We start from the raw sequence: 22,888 nt of genomic DNA, 5'->3' as shown, positions 1-22,888 counted from the left end.
TTAAAATCACCTCCTTTCGAAACATTCTTTACAGATTTGAACCATTTCCTTGGACTATGGGATCGGAACAGTCCCAGCTACAGCAGCAGGCCGAAGCCGGAACCATCCGCGGCGGAAGTCTGCGCGCTCAATCCAGCAATGCCACTCCGACTCCATCGCGATCGACTGCCTCCGGAGCCAAGCTACTCCGGGGCAATACGATCGCCGTGACGGAGTTATCCGCTCTCAGCCTAGACGACGGCGGGGGTCCGTCCTCATCGGGGACACCGTCGTCGGCGTACATCTGTGATTCGCGACCGGTGTCGCCCCCGATGAGCGTGTGCTCCGATTCCGATCTACCCTACATATCCTACACGGACAAGCCCATCGGTGGTAAGTGAATCCATTTGTCGCTTCGCCGCAAGAATGACTAATTTGAGCACTCCTCCCACGACTCGCAGATTCGCCCAAGTTGCGCAACAAGCAGCAGACGAAAGCGGGCAAAATGCGCCCCAACAGCGTTATCGTGGGCAGAACACAGGAAGCGTTTCGCAGTGGCGGTGCAGGCAGCAGCATCGGCACCGGTGGCAGTGCCATGTTCGTTGGTAGGCAGCGACCTTATACGAGCACGACGGCGACCAATTCCGCACACAACATCGTGGTGGTAAAGTCGGCCGCTGTTAAGGAGACTGGAATCGAGAAGGATGACGACATCGTGCGACTGCAGGTAAGTCTCCTTATTTGATCGAGTTCTGACGGAGGTGGTGGAGTTCTGTCGATTGGTTGAGGGAGTTCGGATTCAGAAAGAAGTGCCACAGAGCGGGCGAAAACGATGAATAATGTATCACCATTTTTATTGTTTGTTACTTTTTATTCTCGGCCGTTAATTGATAGTGTGTTTGCTATAAATAATCGTTAATGCGAACGAGAGCGAATTGCGTATTGAAAGCTTAAATTAGAGGTCTCTTCTTGGGGTGTCTGTGTTTGTGTGGGGGGCAGGGGGATTCATCATTTCGTTGTGTTTTTCTTCTTGTACATATTTGGCAGCGGAAAGCACCAATCTGGGACAAACGGGTTGTATAATATAATCTTAAATTAGCTGGGTGGTGTATTATTACTCTGGCTCGGGTCTGAAGAATAGATGTGCGGGTTGACTGCTTTTGGAACTGTGTAACTGGTACCGCTATTCGGGGGGACTTGAGATTATTGCTCGCGCGTATGGCTATTGAACAACTCGGATGATTGAAGATCGGCTACGCCCGACTTGGTTGGACTTAGTTTTTGGGGGTGGAATTCATTTACGGTACCAAGTTTGGGAAGGAACTATCTGGCGGTTCTGAGCTGTAAATGGTGCGTTTGATCGATAGGATGTGTAGACGGTTGCCTTTGGTAAATTACAGAATGACAGCGATGCTTTTGGTGCGATTGAACATCGATAACATTCAGATGACTCAGAATCTTATTTTATATATTATGATGGCGACTATCTAGGTAGATACCTAGTTCTTTTTATTCTGATTTATGTTTCACTCAAATGATCTTTAGGTTAATTTAATATTTATTTGACATAACTGTATTACTTTTGCATAATCTACAGACATCTTGGACAGTTATGTTAATATGTGTTGTAGTTTTATCCTACAATTTAGAATCACATTGAGAACGCATCTTTGAGAGTAGCTGCGAGAAGATATTAAGAACTAAAAAAAAAAAATGCTAAAATGGTTCCTATATAGTAACAAGACCCAGGTCACATTCACAAACTAGACTTGTTCCGCAAACTCAGTTTAAATGGCTCAGTGGTGAAGTGATCATAGAGGTAGCCTACACTACCAAGTGCAACATCTTCATAAGATCACTGTTCCCGCAATATCCACTCTACCCTGTCCCTGAAAAACAAGCTTGCTGTCCACAAATAAATCATCCTTCCCGCGATGAAGATCTCAGCGACACCTCAAACTGCAAAGCATCCAGAACAAAGTCCTTGAGATGATCAGAGTTGGGAGGAAATGCTATACTAATATCAACATGAAGCTTTAGTGCGATAATTTATTGGCTATAGAAAGTTTTGAAGAGCAAAGATTGATAGTGAAAAATTAATAGAAGTTGAAATTGAGCGAAGGGCCATTAGTGCGACAATACTAATCACATGCGCACTCCTTTACCTAACTCACACTTTGATGGGTGAGGGGATTTGAGTTATTTCCTCAAAACCACTGGCAAAAGAGTGCACGTTTGTCTTGCTCATATACTGTCTGCGGTTGTGGAATAGTTCTAGCGACGTTTATCACTACCTAAAGCCCCACGTTGCAGAAAGCATTTGATTAGTACTGTCACATTAATGGTCTTTCGCTCAATATCAATTTCTGTTCAATTTATACACTATCATACTAAAGCGGAACAACACTTTGATTGAACTGGTCCATCGCCTGTTTAGTTTTCAGATACTGAAGCAGCGGACAACGATCTGCATAGGTTCAGATATGGCTGTGGATGATTGAGCAGATTCATCAGTGAATAGGAAAACCAGATGAAGAGTGGAAATTTGAAACCACCGTACCACCGAAATAATCCCGGAGAATCTCGTGAATCCCCTAACATCTACCCGTCATAAGTGTGGAATCACTTGGCAAAGTATTGCATCATTCATACAATATACTGCATCACCTTTATACGTTTAGCATTGCTGAAAAAAAAACGTTTTAAATCACTTCAGAAAACATTCTACGGAATGTACTGAATCGATTCCGAAAAGCTTCAGAAGCGATTCCGATATTTAATGACGTGATTAAGAACCTTTCCTAAGCGATTCAGTACTTTTTGAAGTGATTCCGAACGTTTCGGAAGAGATTCAAACCTTTCTTAATGCAATTCAGTTTTTTTTTCCAAAGTGATTCCAAACTTTTCTGGAGTGTCATAAAACTTTCCGATGTTATTCCAAAGCTTTCTGATGTGATTTACTACTTTCAGATTTCAAACGTTTATGAATTGATTCAGTACACCTCGAAGTTGTTGCAAGCTTCATTGATGTGGTACAGTAATTTCCACAGTGATTCCGAACGTTTCTGAAGTGATTCAGTAAATTCTGAAGTCAATCCGATTTTTTCTGATGTGATCAAGAACTTTTTCGAAGTGATTCCGACTTTTTTTTGGAGTGATTCAGTACTATTGAAATTATTCCAAGCTTTCCTGGTATGGTTAGGAACTTTCTTGCGGTTCAGTATTTTCCGAAGTGATTCTAATTTTTTTCTGAAGTGATTCAGTTTATCCTGAAGTAATCACGAACGTTTCTGATAAGATTAAGCACTTTCCGAAGCTTTCTAAAGTGGTTCCGAACTTTTCTGGCCTGATTACGAACTTTTCTGAAGTGATTCTGAGTGTTCCGAAGTGATTTCGAATTTGTAGGAAGTGATTCAGTACTTCTAGAAATAATTCCAACTGTAAACTTTTCTAAAGCGATTCAGTACTTCCTGAAGTGATTCCGAACGTTTCCGAATTGATTTAGTACATCCCGAAATACTTTCTGGGTGTGATGCAGTTCTTTCCAAAGTGATTCCAAACGTTTCTGAAGTTATTTCAAACTCTCAGAAGTTAATCCAAAGCTTTCGGAAGTGATTGCGAACGTTTCTGAATTGATTTAGTACATCCCAAGAAGATTCCAAACTTTATTGGTGTGATTCAGTTCTTTCCAAACTTTTCTGAAGTAATTTTAAAGCTTCCGTAGTTATTCAAAAGTTTTTGGAAGTGATTCAATACTTCCCGAAGTGACTCCAAACTTGTCTGAAAAGTGATTCAGTACTTTCGGAACGTCTATGAAGTGATTCGATACATCCTGAAGTGATAGCAGTGAAAAGTGATAAGTCTATGAAGTGATTCAATACATCTAATAGTGATTGCAAGCATTATTGATGTGGCTCATTACTTTCCAAACTGATGCCAAGCTTTGCAGAAGAGATTCAGTACTTATCGAAATAATTCCTGATGTGATTACGAACTTTCTTGAAGCGATTCAGTACTTTCCGAAGTGATTCTGATTTATTCTGAAGTGATTCAATACATCCCGAAGTAATTGCGAATTTTTCTGAAGCGATTCAGTACTTTCCGAAGTGATTCCGAATTTGTATGAAGTGATTCGGCACTTATATAAATAATTCCGAACTGTACTGATGCGATTACAAACTTTTCTGAAGCAATTCAGTACTTTCTGAAGTGATTCCGAACGTTTCTGAATTGATTGAGTACATCCCGAAAAGATTCCAAACTTTCTTGGTGTGATTCAGTTCTATCCAAACTTTTCTGAAGTTATTTCAAAGCTCCCGAAGCGATTCAATTCGAACTTTTCGGATGTGATCAAGAACTTTTTCGAAGTGATTCCGACTTTTTTTTCTGGAGTGATTCAGTACTTATTGAAATTATTCCAAGCTTTCCTGGTATGGTTAGGAACTTTCCTGAAGCGGTTCAGTATTTTCCGAAGTGATTCTGAATTTTTCTGAAGTGATTAAGTTTATCCTGAAGTAATCACGAACGTTTCTGATAAGATTAAGCACTTTCCGAAGCTTTCTAAAGTGGTTCCGAACTTTTCTGACCTGATTACGAACTTTTCTGAAGTGATTCTGAGTGTTCCGAAGTGATTTCGAATTTGTAGGAAGTGATTCAGTACTCTAGAAATAATTCCGAACTGTAAACTTTTCTGAAGCGATTCAGTACTTCCTGAAGTGATTCCGAACGTTTCCGAATTGATTTAGTACACCCCAAACTCTCAGAGGGTAATCCAAAGCTTTCGGAAGTAATTCAGTACTTCCCGAAGTGATTGCAAACTTTTCTGAAAAGTGATTTAGTACTTTCGGAAGCGATTCAGTAAGTTCCGAACGTCTTTGAAGTGATTAAATGCATCTAAAAGTGATTGCAAGCATTATTGACGTGGCTCATTACTTTACAAACTGATGTGATCAGGAACTTTCTGGAAGCGATTCAGGTCTTTCCGAAGTGATTCTGATTTTTTTCTGAACTGATTCAGTACAACCCGAACTAATTACGAACATTTCTGAAGTGATTCAGTACTTTCCGAAGTGATTCCGAACGCTAATGACGAGTTTCCAAGCTTTATTGATTAATTAGGCACTTTCTGAAGTGATTACGAACTTTTCTGAAGCGATTCAGTACTTTCCGAAGTGATTCCGAATTTGTATGAAGTGATTCGGTATTTATATAAATAATTCCGAACTGTACTGATGCGATTACAAACTTTTCTGAAGCAATTCAGTACTTTCTGAAGTGATTCCGAACCTTTCTGAATTGATTGAGTACATCCCGAAAAGATTCCAAACATTCTTGGTGTGATTCAGTTCTATCCAAAATTTTCTGAAGTTATTTCAAACCTTCCGAAGTTATTCAAAAGTTTTCGGAAGTGATTCAGTACTTCCCGAAGTGACTCCAAACTTGTCTGAAAAGTGATTCAGTACTTTCGGAACGTCTATAAAGTGATTCGATACATCCTAAAGTGATAGCATGCTTATTGACGTGGTTCATTATTTTCCAAACTGATGCCAAGCTTTGCAGAAGTGGTTAAGAACTTTTCTGAAGCGATTCAGTACTTTACGAAGTGATTCCGATTTTTTTTTAAAGTGATTCAATATTTATCGAAATGATTCCGAACTTTACTAATGTGATTAAGAACTTTCTTGAAGCGATTCAATGCTTTCCGAAGTGATTCCGAATATTTATGAAGGGATTTAGTACGTTCCGAGCATTTCTTAAGTGATTCAGTACTTTCCGAAGTGATTCTGAAGGCTAATGAACTGATTCTGTACATCCCAAAGAGATTCCAAGCTTTATTGATGCGGTTAAGTGATTCCGAACTTTTCTGTCGTGATAACGATCTTGTTTGAAGCGATTCAGTACTTTCCGAAGCTATTCCAAAGTTTTCGGAAGTGATTCCAAACTTTTCTGAAAAGTGATTCAGTACTTTTGGAGCGTACTTTCAGAACGTCTATGAAGTGATTCAATGCATCCCGAAGTGATTTCAAGCTATATTGATGTGGCTCATTACTTTCCAAAGTCATTCCCATCTTTTCAGAAGTGATTCCGAACTTTTCTGATGAGATTAAGAACTTGAAGCGATTCAATACTTTCCGAAGTGATTTCGAATTTTTCTGAAGTGATTCAGTATTTTCCGAAATTATTCCGAACGCTTCGGAAGCGATTTAGTATATCCCGAAAAGATTTCAAGCTTTCTTGATGTTATGCAGTTCTTTCCAAAGTGATTCAGTACTTCCCAAATTGAGTCCAAACTTGTCTGAAAAGTAATTCAGTACATTCCGATGTGATTATAAACTTTATTTCGGTGATGCTAAACTTTTTTGAATACGCTTACAACTTCTTCTGGGACAGTCCTCAAAATTTGGAAGTTTGTTTCCGGAAGTTCGTCCAGACTTTCCGTAGAAGTTTCTTTAAACTTTCCCAGAAAGTTTCTTCCGACTTACTCCAAAAGCACATTTGCTTTCTGCAAGAATTACTTTCTGGTTTCCTTTAAAAGTTTTTTTTTTCAGATCAGCCAGCACCGATGATTTTTTTTCCGACCTGTGGATTAAATTGTTCTAGAAATTTATACTTATGTCGTTCGCAATGCTGAGTTTCAAAATTGTTTCAAACTACTCGACAGTTCTAAAATTTGAAACCGTCGAAAATGAAACTGCAACACGATCAGCGCAACGCACAGTTTTAAAAGGTGTTTGGTATTCATCCCTACATACGTGTGCGTTTGTTTGCTTCGGTGATTTTAGCACGATTCTGATTCAAGAACATGTTTTCTGGAACAAGATGATTTCAACAACGTACTCCAGCGTCAGGTAACGAGTTCGAAGCACGAGAAGAGGTCCCGGACGATTCTACTGTCGAAACATGTAAAGATAGTACTATCTGAAGTGTGATTTCCATGTTTACTCGGCTGTCGACGGAAGCAGGCCACTCTCGATGTGTGTCACGCGATGGTCTGTTTACTCGGCAGCAACCATTGTGTGTTCCTCCTCATTGTTCTTCATCAGCAGTTCTTTCGATCGATGCGTCGTCGACTTTGGAAAGCAACCGTTTAGTGATGAGTGCAAAGGTTCTGACCACGTTTTGCGTTCATTGCTGCAATGAAAGCGCTCTGTCCCCCGTTGGCTATACTGCCATACAATGAAAACACTGGAAGCGGCTCCCGTTCTGATGGAAGAGGCTTATTGGATAGCGGAAGATAAAGTGTTTATTGTGTTGTACCTTTTGACTATAGTTTTAAGATGTATTGTATAGTGAACAAGAATCCTCGGCTCTGTAAAGCTAATTCGATTGAGCCTTATTAAATAAATTAATATACAACAATGAAGTGTGATTTGACGATGGATGAGATTCCGGTGGCCATCATATTCAAAGCTATGGGCACTGATTCGAATAAGGAGATTAGGCAAGTGGTAAGCATCGATACGGATACGAAGAAACGGTTTTCCGCTTCGATGCTGAAAGCGGTCAATCTACGCAATATGAAATTGAAGCACCAAGTATAAGACAATGGCCGAGATTTGCAGTCGGTGAGCAACTCGTGAATCGCTATTGTAAATTGACTGCGCAGGTGTAAGCAACCTACATCCCTGCATTCTAAATGTGACAGGGTGAACTCACAGTTTTAGAAGCCGTGGAATGTTCAGGTGCAGCCAAGTTTGTGGGAAAATGCTGTGTCTATCGGATATTGAATACTCCTGAACTTGAAGCTTTCGGTTTGGCGAAGAACTTTGGATTAGGATGACCTATACCGACAACGTACAACCTTCTCCTACAAACTTGCCATCCACGAACTGGCGACAAGTTCAGTTCTCTATACGGTCATAAAGGTGGTATCATATTGATTTTTGATCAGAGAGAACTTCCATTCAACGGTTGCGGAATGTCACCGAATATAATCATGAACTCGAACAGTTTCTTCGCTGGTGAAGTACTTGAACTTCCATATATTAAAGCTGGAGTTTTGAATGGTACATTCCAATACGGAACCCCCTTCGTTGGAGCCAAGTGCCAAGATCGACAGGATTGTTGAACAGTTGAAGATTTTTAGAATAATACTTGATCATCCTGAAGTATTGAAAATATATCCAAAGAAGTTTTTGGAGATATTTCATTACGTGAAGGTCTTTATCACGTTGAGTCATAAGAAAATATCTGAGAGACGCAATTTGAATTGTTGGATACCTTCAGGATGGTACCTTTTTAAACTAAAGGCTTGAATAAATATCTTGAGGTATGCCTTTGGAATAATTTCTGAACAACCTGGTATCATAAGAGAATATGTGAGAGACGTGATTTGAATTCTTGGACAATAGAAGATCATCATTCTCAAGCAGAAGTATTGAGAAAATATCCAGAGAAGTTTTTGGAGATCTCTGATCATCTGAAGATCTTTGGAAAATTAGGAATTCTAATTCGTAATAATCCTGAGAGAATATCTAATAGACATTATTTGACAGTTTGGTATCTTCAGAATAGTATCTAATCAACTAGGTGGCTTCAAAATAGTACCTGAACAACCTGAAGACTTGAAAAAATATCATTAGAAGTTTTTGGAGATCTCTGATTACCTGAAGGGTTATGAAATAGTTTCTGAACCGCTTGGATGAGACAAAATCTTAAGGATGTGATTTGGATTGTTGATTATTTATGGAGATAACTGATCACCTGATGCAGGTCTTTGTAAAAAGTGAGAGACGGGATTTAAATTCCTGAACAGTCATCAATCGACTGCAAACGGAGCAGAACGGGACAATCGACGAGCCTCACGCGATCGAGGCGCACATGGTGGATTACTTCTCCCACCTCTACTCCGAAGAAGAGAGAATAGACGGTGGGAACACTTTCGACTGCGAGAACGCCATACCACCCAACGACCCGGTAAATGAGGCGTGCACAAGCGAGGTCACCACAACCGAGATTCTCTCCGCGATACGAGCTAGCGCATCCCGAAAGTCACCCGGCTGCGATGGGATTACGAAAGAGTTCTACCATCGCTGTTTCGACGTCATCTACCGAGAGCTAAATCTGGTGATGAATGAGGCGCTCACTGGCAACTTCCCTGCAACGTTTGTGGACGGCATCATCGTGTTGGTGAAAAAGAAGGGTGGCGACGAGAAAGCCCATTTGTATCGTTCCATATCTCTTCTAAACACCGACTACAAACTGTTCTCTCGTATCCTTAAAACCCGTCTGGAGAATGTGATGCGAGCCCACCGCATATTGAGCGACGGGCAGAAATGCTCAAACTCAGATCGAAACATCTTTCAAGCCACTCTCGCTCTGAAAGATCGAATTGCGAGCCTCCGTCATCATCGTCGCGCCGGGAAGCTGATCAGCTTCGACCTCGATCATGCTTTCGATCGGGTCCGGCACTCTTTCCTCTTCAGGACCATGCGATCACTTGGTTTCAACCAGCATCTCATCACTCTGCTCTCCCAGATTGCAAGTCGCTCCACCTCTCGCCTGCTCGTGAATGGGCACCTCTCACGGCCGATCGACATCCAACGCTCGGTGCGGCAGGGGGACCCGTTGTCCATGCACCTCTTCGTGCTGTACCTCCATCCACTAATATGCAGACTCGAACAAGCGTGCGGGAATGATCTGCTGGTGTGGAATGTGGGGAAAACTGTTGCCATTGATGTTGGTTTTTGCGAGGGAAACCGCATCGACATCCCATGGCTACGGACGGCCAACACGGTGAAGATCCTTGGCGTGATTTTCGTCAACTCGATCCGGCTGATGACGACCATAAACTGGGATGCGGTGGTTAGCAAATTTGCGCAACTGATATGGCTCCAATCAACGCGGATTTTGACTCTGCATCAGAAAGTGGCTTTGCTGAATACGTTCGGCTCCTCCAGGATCTGGTATCTTTCATCAATTCTACCACCATTCAGTGTACACATGGCGAAAATTACATCGAGGATGGGCACCTTCCTCTGGAGTGGGATGATCGCTCGCGTTCCGATGGCACAATTAGCGCGAAACCGCGAACATGGTGGACTAAAGCTGCAACTTCCGGCGTATAAGTGCAAGTCGCTCGCTATCAACCGGCACTTGAAAGAGATCGAATCCCTTCCCTACTATAAATCCCTTCTTCTGCAAAATCCCCGCCCAGCAATACCAATAGACCTCCCCGACCTGAAACTGATCCTCTCAAACTTATCCCAAATTCCCCCTCAGATTCGTCAAAACCCCTCCGCCGATCAAATCCACCAGCATTTCGTGGCACAGACGGAGCAGCCCCGGGTGGAACGAAACTGTCCGACAAACGACTGGCCATGCACGTGGCGAAATATCGGACTCAAGAAACTTTCATCGGAACAGAAAAGCAGGCTGTACGTTGCAGTTAACGAAAAAGTTGAGCACCGAAAACTTTGGTTTGTGATGCGGAGAGTTGACAGCGAGTATTGCTTACACTGCACCAACCAAGCAATAGAAACACTAGAACACAAATTCTGTACCTGCACTCGAGTTGTTCCAGCTTGGGAAATCCTGCAGCGGACAATAGCTACTGTTCTGAATGGGTGGAGACGGCTGTCTTTCGAGGAGCTAATCAGACCGGCTTTGAAGAGAATTAACAGAACAAACAAACTAACAATATTAAAATTGTTTGTAAAGTACATTAGCTATATAAGTAGTTGTAATGGAGTGATAAATTTACAAGCATTGGAGTTCGAACTAAATTTTGATAGTTAAATAATAATGAATGTGATACATCTTTGACAATAAAACCAAATTTACAAAAAAAAAAAAAAAAAAAACAGTTGAAGATCTTCAGAATAATACTTGATCAAAATGAAGACTTAAAAAATATCATGAGAAGTTTTGGAGATCTCAGTTCACCTGAAGCTCTTTGGAATATTTTCTAAGTCACCTGGTATTATGAGAGAATATCTGGGAGATGTGGTTTAAATTGTTGGACAGATTGAGATCTTCATGAAGATTATGCAGAATAGTACCTGATCAACTTGAAGCATCCAGAGGACTTTATGGTAATCTTAAAACACATGAAGGTTTTTGGAATAATTTTTGAGCTGCCTGGTATCATATGAGAGAATATCAGAGAGATGTGATTTGGATTGTTGGCTAGTTGGATATTTTCAGAATGATACCTGATCGTCCTGAAGTCTTGAAAAAGTAGGCTGAGATTATCATGGAGATCTCTGATCACCTAATGATCTTCGGAATAATTTATGAACAGCATGGTATCATGAGAGAACATCGAATAAACGTGATTTGAATTGTTGGATAGTTGGATACTTTATGAGCAGCAAGCAGAGCTGTTAGCAGGTCACTTTTTAGTGACTTGGTCACTATTTTCAAGTCAGTCACTAAAAAGTCTCTTTTTTCAGTCACTAAAGTCACTATTTCTTAAAATTTAGTTACTAAAGTCTCTTTTGTACAACCAATGTTCAGAGTAAAAAATTTGACTTTAAAAACACATCAAATCACAGCTTGATTTGATAACAAATGTGTGTTAGTAAGATGAATTAAAAATCCGTGTGTAAAGTCTGATAAGAAGAGGTGCGAACAAATGGAAACTTTAACTGCTCAATTGATATTGACGGAATCACTAATATTTTGATTTTTCTTATCTCGAAATTGTCATAGACCTTCAGAGGTTTCGAAATAAGTTCTAGAACCAATATTTTGGCTATTTTGCATTGAGATATTGAATGTTTTCCAAGCCTATAATGTTAAAAAATGGTCCATGGATTTTTTTTAAAGCTCTCGACATTTGTTCAAAGGCCAGAAATTTAAATAATCTTTATATAGCTTTAGTATTTGTACAAAAATCAATACAAAAATCATGTCACTGAATCTTGAGAACCTTTTTAAGTATGTATTGTATTGTATTTTGTCCATACTTATATTCCTAAAAAACAATTCCAGGTCCAGGTCTTAAACAAAATAAAAGCTCTAAAAATGTATTCCTAAATCCCTTTCTTTCACGATCGAGATTTTAAGTCCACATCCGCATTCACATTTGTGTTCCGTGATCAGTCTATCTGGGAAAATTTTCCTCTTGCCATAGTAATGAAAAAAAAAATATCTAGAAAAGTTGGTTAGGTAAAGTTGGTTAGGTAAAGTTGGTTAGGTAGCAGACTTGTGATTTTTTTTTCCTACGAGGTGTTATAGAAGACTCTATTCTTGGGAGCAAAGTAAAAAGACAACCAGTCTGTTATAGCGACTACAAAGAAGAGAAGGACACTCATGGCTAACTTAGATATGTGTACATTTGATTCTAGACTGCAGTTCTTCACGTTGCGAAACGCATCGCTTCATCTATATCCTAGATCATTACAAATTACTGTCCTAAAATTGTGAAAATTTGTCTAAATCCGAAACTTTGAACATTCGTGATCTAATCACCAATTCGCGAACTGCGTTTACTATCAACTTAGTATATTTTTTGTTTATAACAAAAACGAGATAGACAAAAGATTGCAGAGTAAGGAAATGGAGGTTAGAATTGGACCGTACTCAAATTTATGGGATCCTTAAACCATTTGGTTTATTTTTAAAAATCATGACAAATGGGCTCAAAGTGGCAATCGAAACCAACGGCAATCGAATTGTTTAAAAGTCACTATTTGGTCACTGTTTTCGTTATTTTAGTCACTAACGTCACTACTATTATCTCACATATCCACTACCAGCCCTGAGCATGGTATCATATGAAAGAAAATCTGTTTGAAGTAGAAGACGCAAGTGCTTTCATGAAATTCTGTGAAGATCCATGCATTTCCATGACGTTCTATAATATACTATCCCAAGCAACACTCATGTTCTATAAAAGCTGATATAACCTTTGTACGACTTGTTTTCGTTGTATAGCAGTTGACTCAACAAATTACTGTGAATTTGTGTTACTTGGGTATGCGAATTCCCATGAATTCTATGACGTTCCTCGATCTTTTATAAAATACTTGTCTTTAATGAAATACTCCTGAACTTCAACTCGCTTAAACTTTTTTTAAAGAAAAGTTCCATTAAGTTTACTGTTTTCTATAAAGTTCTTCATTTTTGTTGTGAAGCTCTTCGTATTTTTGTAAGTTTTCCGAACTTCTATGAAACATCCCCAAACTTCTCAGATGTTCCCAAAACTTTTGTAAAATTCCCAAATTTCTATTAAATCCTTTCAACTACTATGAAGCTCTCTGAACATTTACGAGAAACATCTATAAATACATCCAAAGATATTTGAAACAGAGTTTCATTTGTGTTTCAACCCCGCTCAGAAATAAAACAAAATAGTCGAGTAGTTGCAAATCTGGTTCAAAATAGTGCTCGAATAAAGAAACTGCAACTCAGCATTGCGAGTTGTGCGTTTCTGTTCTAGTTTCAAATTGAAACGGTCCATATAAAATACAACAATATTGCGAACGGCCTCAGGATGTCTTTTGCGAAATGATAGCTATCAAATTCCCGGGAGTCAGGAAATGTTACTTTTGGTTAATTTATCAGGAGTAGTTTCTCGAGATGACCCGTGTGGGAAACACTAACTGGAAGCTAAACTGATGGTTCACTGCAACTCTGGTTATTCCATTTCATATTCCAATCGTAATGATAGTTGATGAATAAAAGGAAAATTATGCTTTATGACAATTGCAAATCTTACCATACAGAATTCGCTCGTTGGGGGCTCGTTAGTTGGGGTGCTCATTAATTGGGTGTTCGCTAGTTGGGCCATGACCCAATTAAAAAGCATCTGGATGTCAAAATCTCATGTCAAAGTAGATTTGACAATCAACCATAAATTCCTTCTATGGGTAAGCATATGTGTTTTGAACTGCGCATTCAATGTAATGCAACATTTGAGTTTCATTTGAAATTCCACAAGAAATTCAAATCACATATTAAGCACAACAGAATTTTGCTTTTTCCACTCAGTTTAAAGCAACTTGCTTCAATCCAAAAGGTTTTTTGTTAAATCTTTTTAACCGCAACAAAGGATACGCATGACCCCCCCAACAAATTTTAGCCTTCTGTCAGACCCAACTAACGAATCGAATTCGTTAGTTGGGCCGAGGTGGTGGCCCAACCATCGAATTTGAACCGTGCCAAAATCAAACAGGTACTGTATTACTGATTTTTCGAGCACAAATTGATGGGATCCTTAAGGGGGTATTCCCGATCTTTTTTTTCAAAAAATCAAATTTTTTTTTTCACGTTTTTTTGTACTTTAGACTATATACTTTCATCCCCCCAAGCCGTTTTCCGATCAGCGAATTCGGTGTCCAGGCATAGCTGACTAATGGTAAGAACCCCCAAATGGTTTTAACTAAAGTCAAAACTTTAAACGCGTTTTTCTCGAAACCACATTTTTTTTATCGGGCGAAGATTTTTCTCAGAAACTATAAGAGATATTGACTTGAATCTTTGCGCATTTTGTTCCTTATTAAATTCTTTGGAGCTTCTCCCACTTTCAGCCAAAAATATTAACATTTAAAATTGTTTGAAGACCTTAAAGCTGCAAAAAAGCGGGCTAAAAATCGCCTGTTTTTTCATATGGCCGCCATTTTGTTAATTTGCTAGATTTTTTGCTGCCAACGGGAGAAGCTCCAGAGAATCTTATGCAGGTTATAATTTCATCACGAAATCTTTTTCAGATGAAGCCGTTCCAGAGAAAAGTCTTCGCCCGTCCAGGCGTTTGCGGCGAACAGGGGTCTGTTTGCCGCCATTTTGTGACGTCAATAATGTCTTTTTTTGTGTCGAAAAAAATTTATTTGTAAACTTTAATGTTCAATAAACAAGAATCCCAAAGAGTTAGGCGCATTACTATTCATTTTCCTTGAAAAAAAAATAATTGAAAAACAGGCCGAAAAAAGGCAAAAGATTGGGAATACCCCCTTAAGCCAATTGTGTTATATGAGGGTAGTCGGAAAAACGCTCATGTGAGTGTTTATAAAGTTTATCGAAGAGGGTTGCCATCAACGGAAAATTTGGACCATATCTTTACGATCAATAAATTTCATTATTGTTAACTTTTTTATTGATTTGAAGTCGCTATTTGGTAACTATTTTCGTTATTTTAGTCGCTAAAGTCACTACTATTATATCACCTACCCACTACCAGCACTAACTATGGTCGAAAACGCAAAATTTCATGACAAAAATCGATACCTCAAAAACCATATACTCTACAGGTTTCACATCTTCGAGAGAGTGTGTTTACAGGAAAATATTTTGCTCATTTCAAATAACAGACTAAAGTGGTAATTTTTATACGATACAAGAGGAGATGAAAGTATAGAATTGATAGTTCCGTTAGAGTACGGCAGTGCGAAAATTGCATATAGAGAGTAGAAAGCGAGCAAGGACAACTTTAGGAAGGTACAAATCGGTTTGATCATCTCTCTTTACCAAACTCCCCCGTTGTAGAGGGATGATGAGGGGTAATCCCCCGCCGCCACTGGCAAAAAGGGATGATCGCCGACTCGCTAATGTACCGACGATGTGTTTGAAACAGTTCTATCGATTTTCTAACGGAACTATCAATTCCATACTTTCATCTCCTCATCTCTCGTATAAAAATTACCACTTTAGTCTATTATATGAAATTAGGATCTTCAACTATGTAAATCGTTGACTTCACGCAGAAGAAATACTAAACATATAGTCAAAGTATTTTTTTTTTAAAGTTTAAAGGAATACTTGCTTCTATAAAGTTATAGGTTATAGATTATCAAGAAATCAATATTCTATCTCATCGACATAGTATTCTACGAACATTTTTCAAAATTTAGTTAGGATGGTTCTTGTAAAACAGTTTTTTCGCTCTAACTTGTTTATTTCGATTTCATTTTGAGATCCATTTTCGAAAGACTTCAATACCATGAGAGGACGCATCCTAGATAGAATTTTGATTTCTTCAGCAAAGTTGCTTGTATTCCTAGTATTCCTCTTACCAATAAACGTTTGATCTTTTACATCAAAACCATCACATCTTTCGTAAAACGACATCTAGTATTTCTCAAAAATCTTCAAAATATGCGTCCTTTCATGCTCTTGAAGTCCGTTGAACATGGTTTTCGAAATTAAATCAAAATAAAAAAGTTAAAGCAAAACAACTAGGTTTCCGAACCACCCTAACTAAATTTCGAAAAATGTACAAAGAATGATATGTTGATGAAACAGAATTTTGATTTCTCGAGCAAAGTTGCTTGAAATTAAATTATCTATAACTTTGTAGAAGCAAGTATTCCTTTAAATTAAAAAAGAAAAGTTAAACAATTTAAATAAAACAAAAGAGAACTACCAACGCCAAAAGGAACTGTAGACAACCTTCTCTGAAGATGTTAAACCTTTAGAGTGCATAGTTTTCGGGATATCGGGTTTTGTCGTAAATTTTGCGATTTCTACTATAGTGGGGTGGGGGGAGATCGGTTTTCTGTATATATGAGTGGTATGACTGGTACCTTAGAGCCCCTTCTCGGAACGAGTGTATTGCTAATGGACCTGGTCTACGATTCATGGTTGGTTTCTGTGATCATAGGTATCACATAAAAGGTAAAATAAGTAGCACCATCTTTATCGAAAAGTAAATTTATATGAAAAGTAACAGGATCATTTGAACAGGCGCCTTCAATCTCGACGACATCTAATTATGCATGTCAACACTTTTGAGTCTCTTATCTCTTATCTTATCCTTCACCTATGCATCTACTCTTCTATGTTAAAAATCATCTTAGCCCTCATTTATTTTCGGTAGATTTCAATCGACTCGCATATTTCTGTAGACGTTATGCTTCTGATTATCTGATTATTGTAATTACTATATATAAAAAAATCGGGTTGAGGAGAGACCATCATGGTACCCAATTGAAGCGATTTGGATGGGTAGAGTGAAGATGTCAATTCCCTGTTGCTAACATTTCGTGGATAAAGGGCGAACTATTCTCCCCATTCATTGGGGCATCTTTCTGTTGGAAGGCTCGCTTTTTGACCCATTGGCTGATCAAGTTGTTGGAAGGAGATTCTTAACTATAGCAAGGAAATTATTAGGCGAATTTCCAATCAATCCATCCATTCGTTTTTGGCCGTTCATACAGCGATTTGCTGATGACAATCAGAGGTTATTACGCTTGATCAAGTTCAACAGTGCGAAGAGCCCACAGCTATCGGACTAGTTTCCGTGCTACAATGAGTAGTAGGCCACTATCATCATTATCATCATCATGAAAATAAAATGCGGTAGCTTTTTTTTCAGTGTCATAAATTGCTGAAATCAAACTTGCCGCTATTCCTATTTATGTGAAACCGGGAAAAGCCCAAGAATTTAATTCCTTAAATTCAGTGGACCCTGTATTTGCTACAAGAATACCTTCTCAAACATCCATTTGAAGATAGATTTACTTACAAAACGGATTAAAAATTAGAATATTTTGACGGATATACAAGTTCTCCTGATGCCAAAAACGGCAACTTGCTTGACTGGCATGCGACAGACGATTTAAAATCTATCGTTCCGAAAGCTACACATGAGACGATAATCTATTTAGAAAACAAACACAGCCTGAGTCACGTTTCGATTTCAATGACAAAAAAGCGACACCGGAATTATGAGACGACCGTGTTTAACCACACCATAAACGCACCATTTGAGTCTATCTTTGCAACTCAAATATTTTTCCAACGAATCGATTTCATTTGTCCGTCATCGCGAACAAACAAGCACCACGTGAATTCTTCTTCCAACCAAAACCCCGTGTTTCACCAATGTCCAAAAAAATCAACGCCCATCGCTCACGTCCGATTCAATTTTCCCATTTTTAGAAACCTACCTCCATAACGAGTCACACCAGCCCAAACCGATCTTTTCTTCTCGCGGGGGACACTTCCGCGTGTAAACAACGCACACACATCTACTCTCTTCGACTCCGGGAGCTGTAAACCAACACACTTTTCTTCTATTATGCATGCAGAATTCTGCCTTCTCGATATTAGAGCAGTAGGTAGATCTCAAGAATATTCACTTTATGTTCTGCTTTCGTCTCACTCACTCACTCACTCACCCATTCACCCTCAATTCAAATTCCCCCTCCCGAACAGCCACCCATTCTTCCGCGTACCTACGTGTAATTTACAAATTTGGTAATCCAACTCCCACGCGCTGTGTGGAGGCCGCTTCCCGCACGCTGACGGTTTTGCGCGGCGCACTGCTGTCATCGGCCACCGCGACGCCATTGCTGAAGTTGATGCTGGACCGGAGATGGCGATGCGAGTTACGCCTGTGCTCCGAAACGTCCCCACCCCCCGGGGTTCCCGGTGGGCTGAAGTTGAAATCGGTCGATTTGAAGCTCCGATCGTCCTCGAAGTCGTCGTAGCTTCCGGTGTATCGAGCCGAATAGTGATACTCGGATGAACCGCCCGGAGACGAGAGCTGCCTCCGGTGGCGATCACCGTTCGTCGGCACCGGACTGTACCGGGACGTGGCTAGCTCTCCCTGATCCGGAGTCTGTGGCGGATGGTAACCGTTGGTGCTTTTGGTTGGTGATGTGTCACCAGAATCGACCGTGTCGTAGAACTGGAAACTCGATTTCAGCGTGTTCTGACGGCGCGTTTTGGCCATCTCACTCACGTCGTCGCTTTGCTCGCGGAGAAATTTTTCTATTCTTAACTTTTCACGCTGCCGGTCCCGTTCGATCTGGGAGAACGAGGAATCACTTCCGTCGGAAAATGCGATATGCGATTGTGCGTTGTTGCGGTGGCGCTGTTTGAGAACTTCGGCCGATTCGTACTCACTGGCAGGGCTGGCGCGTTCCTGGGTGGGCGTTGTCGTCACCGACGATGCCGTCGATGGACGGCGGCTGGAAGTGCTGTAGGATTCCTCCGGATCCTGCATGTACTCATCGGGCCAGTAAAAGCTGGATTTCTGACGATCTGGCCTATCGGAGGCACGGTTGATCATGGCCTCGGTGAGGCCATGGAAAAATTTCTGTCCTGCCATCGTTTACGATACACTCATCCTTTGCTTTACAATAGAATATTTAAATTGAATGCAATCACTCTACGATTCCAGGCGTCTGGAGAATCAATGGACACCGTTCTTGTTTCCGAAAAGTTAAATAAATTGCACTCGTCGTGCGCGCACCACCACGTAGTCGTTACGATCCGAACCTTTCGACGCGAAACAGTTGAATAAGCGCCTGCCAGTGGAAAGTAACGTGGAGAACCTGTTGCTGCACCGACCGCCTGCCTGCCGCCACCGTCGCCGTCGTCGTTGAAGTCGGAGTCGGAGTCGGAGAAACAGAAGCAGAGGAGTCAAGCCAGCAGAGCGCGACGGTCGGTTGGCTTCGGTCGAGCAAAGCGAGGGGGTTGCGTGCAGTGCGGACAGATTGGTGCATTTTTGCATTATTATTTTAGTTATATTTTTTTTAGTTTGAACTTAAGCCACCAAATGTTTTTGATTACGCGGGATCGTCCCGCATTTGTGCAACTTAATCCGCACATTGAGCAGCGTTTCGCTTTCTACTGCGATCATCTTTTATGGTGATTACCATGGAAGTTTCATTTGGATATCAATCAGCAACATGTTAAAGATTTTAATTTATTTGGAATACCTTTGCAGGATTTTAGGACTGGTAGCAGTGGCTAAGTCACTATTTCTTCAAATTTAGTCACTAAAGTCACTTTTTTACGACCAATGTTGAGAGTAAAGAGTTTGACTTTTAAAAACTCTCATCAAATCACAGCTTGCAAGGTGACCAGTGAATAGGAAAATGGGGAGAATCGAAAAAAAATCTGTGTTAAACCCGTGAATTTTGACTACAAATCGGGGTCGCAAAAATTACTAAATCTTTTGTTTCAAAAAAAAAAAATTACATTTTGCGCTTTTTTTTCGAAAGATTTTTTTTTTCGAAGCAATATTGAGAAGATTCTAGAATGAATGTCAGAGATAACACCAAGGTATTGTGAAGAGGATCCCAGGATCCGTGAAAAATGCCAAGAGAATCGAATTTTGAGAGTACAATTTCAAAGGAATTTTGAGAATAATTTTAAGGGGATTCCGAGGATAATTCCAAGGCCATCACGAATCGAATTTTTAGGAAAATTTATTAATAAAGGGTGTCCACGATGAAATTGCCACACTATGAAATTGCTCTAACTTTTTAACCGTTGGGTAGAATTTAATGAAAATTTGGGTGGTATAGTTCATAGTGCATTATTTACATTCTGCAAGTTTTAAAGTCATGTGATCAAAACTCACGGAAATGGAGTCGAAAGAACAGCTCGTGCGTGATAAAATCTTGCGCATTCATCACGAGAACAAGGATCTCTCGCATCGTTACATCGCTAAAACGTTGGGAATCGCGAATTCCACGGTGTCGCGAGTGATTAAGCGGTTCGAGGAACGGTTGACCACCGATCGGAAGCCCAGAAGTGAAGGAAAAAGTATTCCGTACAACACCAAAAATCACAACCGCGTAGTTGGGGCCTTCAACCGAAATCCGAACGCCTCCGTTAGGGATGTGGCTAAGAAGCTGCACCTAAGCCGAAGTTTTGTCCAGAAGGCCAAAACTAAGGCTGGGATTCGAACGTTCAAGGTACAAAAGGCCCCTAATCGCGACGAGAAGCAGAACAAGTCCGCCAAAACCCGTGCCAGGAAGTTGTACCTCAACATGCTGACGAAAGTTGAATGCTGCATCATGGACGACGAAACATATGTGAAGGCCGACTTCAAACAGATCCCCGGCAACCTGTTTTTCACGGCCAAGGATAAGTTCAGCGTTCCGGAGCATGTCCGCACTCAGAAGATGTCCAAATTTGCGAAGAAATTCCTGGTTTGGCAAGCCATCTGCACGTGCGGGAAGCGGAGTGCACCTTTCGTGACCCAGGACACGATGAACGGACAGGTGTACATAAAAGAGTGCCTCCAGAAGCGGCTGCTTCCTCTCCTGAAGGCCCACAACGTCCCAACAATCTTCTGGCCGGATTCGGCCTCATGCCACTACTCCAAGGACGTGCTGAAGTGGTATGCGGACAATAAGGTCAATTTCGTGCCGAAAATGTTCAACCCTCCCAACACTCCGGAGCTCCGCCCCATCGAGAAGTACTGGGCGATTATGAAGCAGCACCTTCTTAAACGACCTAAGGTAGTGAAGACAGTCGAGGAACTGAAGAAAGTATGGGTTTACATGCAAAAAACGGTTGATTCACAGGTTGTGCAGAATCTTATGGCCGGGGTTAAGGCCAAGGTGCGGGCATTTGCGTATGGACTGTAAATAAAATACGAGTAAAATGGTAAAATAAAGTTTAATAGTTATTTCTCAATCCCTGAAAATTTGATGGCAATCGGATGAAAACTCGAATTTTGCGAATCAATTTTGTGTGTGGCAATTTCATCGTGGACACCCTTTAGAAGTTCTGAAAAATTCAGAGCTCTTTGAAGCAATTTTGAAAAATTCAACTGTTCCAAGAACTTTAGAAACATCCGAAACATTCAGAGAAGTTTAAAAAAATGTCAGCATTGTTCCAAGAACTACAGAAATGTCCAGAACTCTTTCCATGGTTGAAGATCTTTAGGCGTAAGTTCCGAAAATTTCAGGGCAGTTTCTTGAACTTCAGGAAAATGTCAGAAACTTGTCAAGAACTTCAGAAAACTTCAGGAGAGCTCATGGATTTTTAGGAAAAGTTCTGACAACTTCAGGACAGTTCAGAAAATATCGAAAAAATTGTGGGAATTTTCTGGGAATTTCCGAAAACGAATGTTGCTGCAATTTTTGACGGAGGATTACGTCTTTCGGCAACATATTGACCGCGTTATGTAAAGTGGTCAGATTTTGACCACTTATAACTCTGTCAATAGCGTATGGATTTTAATTCTTAACATGTCAATCAATTGGAAATTTTTGTAAAAATCTGCTAAAATGAACACTCTCATTTTTCAATAGGTCACTATTGAAAATTACACAAATTACCAACTGTTGCAATGGTGATCAAAATTGGTGGTGTCCGGTCGGTCGCCTTCAGCAGCAGCAGTGCTTTCGGCGCGTGGCATTAAACATTGTTCTCCAATACACAACAAAAAGCTGCAGCCCACATGAGCGTCCATTCACCGAAGAAGGAGGAAGAAGTCGCACTGCTACTGATCAGATTCAGTAGCTCTTCGTGAGTCGCTGTGAGCCATCTATGCCAAGCGCGTCACCCTCGTTCCAAACAACATACAGCTCGCCAGTCTCATATGTGTTAAACACCCTAATAGCTCAGGATTACTCAACCATCACGACAAAACGGTCGTTTTCAGGATCACCATAAATTTGTTAAAGAGTATTTTGTGGACACTTGTCAAGGACATCAATCGGATGTCAGTTCCCATAAATTTAAAAATTTAAATCTAACATGTCATGTATTTTCAATACATAATTGGGGGTGCAATTTCAAAAAACCAAAGTCGGTCGCGGCATGAAAGTGGTCTGATTTTGATCCAGGATTTTAATTCTTAATACGCCAGTCGGTAGGAAATATTTTTACGAATCTTTTAAAATTATTATTATTATTATTTAGCTTTATTAAGGAGGCTTTCAACCTTGGGGTGGTTCGCCTCCAAAAAATCTTTTAAAATCAATACTTTAACAATTTACAAAAGGTCACTACTTCACGAATGTGCAACTGTTGCTATGATAGTTAAAATTATCACCGATTGCCTGTGGAAAGTTCTTTCTCAAACACAGATTTCAAAATCGAATTCCTTCCGGTCTCGCCGAACGGTGTTTATTCAAATACCGCGTGAGTGGTGGTGTCTGGTCGTCATCATCATCAGCAGCAGCAACAACAGTGCTTTCGGTGCGTGGCGTTGTACATTTTTGTCCAGTACACAACGAAAGGCTCTCCGCAAGCAGCTATCTAACAAGGTTGCCCTCAA

At 40.3% G+C, this 22,888-nt stretch overlaps 2 protein-coding genes across 2 annotated transcripts in view; one reads left to right on the top strand and one right to left on the bottom strand.

The window, feature by feature from the left end:
- The window catches only part of LOC135705525 (uncharacterized), a 71,069-nt gene that overhangs the window by 8,298 nt on the left and 39,883 nt on the right, over positions 1-22,888 (top strand). The window contains exons 2-3 of the mRNA XM_065227301.1: positions 35-372; positions 441-706. Of these exons, the coding sequence (XP_065083373.1) occupies positions 57-372; positions 441-706 (582 nt within the window). The 5' untranslated portion in view covers positions 35-56. The remainder of the gene's footprint in view (positions 1-34; positions 373-440; positions 707-22,888) is intronic.
- On the bottom strand, positions 768-19,214 carry LOC135705528 (uncharacterized). The gene is made up of 2 exons (XM_065227305.1): positions 18,100-19,214; positions 768-1,040 (listed from the first exon to the last, which is right to left on the bottom strand). Exon 1 carries the CDS (start codon positions 18,971-18,973, stop codon positions 18,107-18,109), a length of 867 nt encoding a protein of 288 aa, XP_065083377.1. The 5' UTR covers positions 18,974-19,214; the 3' UTR covers positions 768-1,040; positions 18,100-18,106.

Source organism: Ochlerotatus camptorhynchus, unplaced genomic scaffold (genome assembly GCF_037179485.1).
Source record: "Ochlerotatus camptorhynchus isolate MF236.1 unplaced genomic scaffold, CSIRO-AGI_Acam_v1.1 ptg000268l, whole genome shotgun sequence".
Lineage (NCBI taxonomy): Eukaryota > Metazoa > Arthropoda > Insecta > Diptera > Culicidae > Ochlerotatus > Ochlerotatus camptorhynchus.
This window is presented reverse-complemented; position numbering and strand designations above follow the sequence as displayed.